At 41.8% G+C, this 3,454-nt stretch overlaps 1 protein-coding gene across 1 annotated transcript in view; it reads right to left on the bottom strand.

Annotated features, from left to right (window-relative positions):
- ADAMTS20 (ADAM metallopeptidase with thrombospondin type 1 motif 20) overlaps positions 1-3,454 on the bottom strand; it is a 170,624-nt gene that overhangs the window by 97,476 nt on the left and 69,694 nt on the right. Inside the window, exon 8 of the mRNA XM_015558559.1 lies at positions 2,569-2,674. Coding sequence (XP_015414045.1) covers positions 2,569-2,674 — 106 coding nt within the window. The remainder of the gene's footprint in view (positions 1-2,568; positions 2,675-3,454) is intronic.

Below are 3,454 nucleotides of genomic sequence, written 5' to 3'. Positions count from 1 at the left end.
TAGAACTAGAGGCCCGGTGCACGAAATTCGTGCACTGGAGGAGGGGGTGTCCCTCAGCCCAGCCTGCACCCTCTCCAATCTGGGAACTCTTGAGGGATGTCCAACTGCCGGTTTAGGACCAATCTGACTGCCAGTTTAGGACCGATCCCACAAGGATGGGTCCTAAACCAGCAGTTGAACATCCCTCTCACAATCTGGGACTGCTGGCTCCCAACCGCTCGCCTGCCTGCCTGCCTGATTGCCCCTAACCACTCCACTGCCAATCTGATCACCCCCTAACCCAGTAGTTCTCAACCTTCCTAATGCCACAACCTTTTAATATAGCTCCTCATGTTGTGGTGACCCCCAACCATAAAATTATTTTCGTTGCTACTTTATAACTGTAATTTTGCTACTATTATGAATCATAATGTAACTATCTGATATGCAGGATGCATTTTCAGGGGTCGTGACCCACAGGTTGGGTCTAACCACTCCCCTGGGATACTGATCGATGCCTAACTGCTCCCCTGTCAGCCTGATTTCCCCTAACTGCCCTCCCCTGCTGGCCTAGTCACCATTAACTGCCCTCCCCTGCCGGCCTGGTCCCCCCCAACTGCCTTCCCCTGCAGTCCTGATCCCCAAAAACTGCCCTCCTATGCAGGCCTGATCCCCCCAATTGCCCTTCCCTGCAGGCCTGGTCCCCCCCAAACTGCCCTCCCCTGCAGGCCATCTTGTGGCAGCCATGTTGTGGCCACATGGGGGTAGCCTTCTTGTGTGTTGGAGTGATGGTCAATTTGCATACTGGTCATGACTAATTAGCATACCAGAACTAATTAGCATACACCTTTCTTATTGTGTTGGAGTGATGGTCAATTTGCATACTGGTTATGATTAATTAGAATATCTGGTCATGAGTAATTAGCATATCCAGGCTAATTAGCATATCCCTCTCTTATTATATAGGATAGCCACCTATTTTATATGAAAGAGCCTAAGTTTCTAGTCTATAATCACTAAGTGATGATGAATAGACTAGAATAATAAAAACATTCCTAAAAGGCAACAAATTTTCACAACACAAGCAACATTAAATAATTAGCTGGTTGGCAACAGATCAGATCCTATGCATTTTTTGAGGCCCCAAGTACAAACTCATAGTTAAAAGGAACATTGGAGCCGAAACCGGTTTGGCTCAGTGGATAGAGCATCGGCCTGCGGACTGAAAGGTCCCAGGTTCGATTCCGGTCAAGGGCATGTACCTGGGTTGCGAGCACTTCCCCAGTGGGGGATGTGCAGGAGGCAGCTGATTGATGTTTCTCTCTCATCGATGTTTCTAACTCTCTATCTCTCTCCCTTCCTCTCTGTAAAAAATCAATAAAATATATTTAAAAAAAAAAAAAAGGAACATTGGAACTAACTTGCAGGCTGAAATCTGTACTTAGACCAGTCTTTTAAACTACTTACCCATATTCTGAAGACACCTAAAGAATTTCTCAGGAGAATAAATATCTAGATGGTGCTCTCTGCAAGAACAGTCTTCTAAACCAGAAAATAGTGTTTTTCTGATGCCACTGCAATGCATCTATGACCCTCAGTTATATTCCTGATCCTATCCCCCACTTCAAGAAACAATTTTAAAAAAATCTGAGTGTGCATCTTGTGATGCTCATGAGATAGAACCATCCTAAAAGGGAACGGAAGAGGTACTAGTTTATTAAAAATGATCTCCACTTAGAATTGTCTCAGCTGATTACTCTAATTATGTCAAAGCATGACCAGGAAAAGAAAATGTAGTCAAACTAAGAGGCAACTTAAGCCTCCATTCCTTATTAAGCCATTAACCGAGAAATCCCAGGTGTTCTGGGGGTTCATCGGAATCATTTTTCAGAGGATGAGATTGTATAGGGGTTTCTGACTTTCCATGGGAGCTACAAAGGTATCATAGGAAATCACAGCCTCCATTCTTACAGCATAGAACCCCATTAGAATTTTTATTAATGTAGGAACAAATAGAAGAATCCCAAATGTTTACAGATGTACACAAACACACACACACACACACGCACACACACACACACACAAACACCTAAAACAAAACAACAACTAAAAACTATGGATCTCAGAGAAAAGGTTTTTTAAAATCTTTTAATTATTAAGTAATTTCCACATACCACATTCTCTGCTGGAGCTCTGAGCTATAAGGGCAAGAAATGAGTTGGTATTACAGATATTTTTGGGAGTTGCCCATAACCAGCAGCCCTGTAGGCCCTCCCATAGGATGGTAGAGGACAGTACCTGGTCATGTCTAAGATAACAAGGGATAGAGGCCAGGAGTGCTTGCCATGTAATCCAACACAGTAAATGAAATAAAAGAATTCACAAGTTCTAGTTCTTTGCTTAGTCTGTTGATCTGTGCAGCCTGTCTGACCTAACATAGATCACAAAAGAGCCAGAGTTAGCATTTCGGGGATAAAAATTACACTAAAATATTTTTAAAGACATAAATTATTTAATTGAAGATGGACTTTTAGATGCACTAAGTGGAATGGAGAGAAGGCATATTACTGAGGTGACAGAGGTACTTACACGTGCCCCAACTCGTGGGCTATGGTAAAGGCGGCGCTGAGACCATTTTCTTCACTAATAGAACAGCTCCGTAAAGGATCGCACAGGGTGCCTAATTCTGCCAAGCCTGAAAAATTTCACATTCATATTTCATTAGAACGGGAAATACCAAATCATAAGAATTCAATTTTAAAGCATTTACCAATGGCATTGCTATCTAGAAATGAATGCAGAGTGACTGTTAACAGTGCACGAACATTTTATAAGGTAAAGAAGGAAAAAAATGATTTTTGTGAGTTTGTCTTTTACAGAAATTCTTGGATTCCTTTACTAAAGAAAATACTCTAAAAATATGGGCAAGCAAACAATTTTTCTAAAACAGGAAAAGAAAAAAAAATATTTGTTGTAGGAAGGATAAGCTTTTAGACCCCCATTAGTGTAGACTGTAAGAAAGGCAATGTATAAAATTGGTAATAGGATAACTGGTAAAGAAAATAGCATGGGACACAATAATTTATGAATTATCTATAATTTCCTTAAATTTTCAAGCAGCATAGAATTATTCAATTATAATGATAACTAAATGAGTGAATACAGGGTGGGGCAAAAATTGGTTCACAGCTGTTCACATGAAAAATACAATCTACACTAATAAAAGAGAAAAATGGTAATTGGCGTACAACGCTACCCTTTTCATTGGCTAATCAGGGCTACATGCAAGTTAACTGCCAACTCAGATGGCAGTTAACTGACAACAAAGATGGTGGTTAATTTGCATATGTAGGCACAATGCAGGGAAGCGAAAGGGAAAGCAGGAAGAAGCCCCCTGCCACTGACAGTGATCGGAAACCCAGGGGGGCGCTAAGAGCCCCCAGCGCCGCCTTTGCCCTGCCACACAGCCAAGCCT

Source organism: Myotis davidii, unplaced genomic scaffold, assembly GCF_000327345.1.
Source record: "Myotis davidii unplaced genomic scaffold, ASM32734v1 scaffold290, whole genome shotgun sequence".
NCBI lineage: Eukaryota > Metazoa > Chordata > Mammalia > Chiroptera > Vespertilionidae > Myotis > Myotis davidii.
Note: the sequence above shows the minus strand (reverse complement) of the source record. Positions and strands in the feature narration are given on the sequence as shown.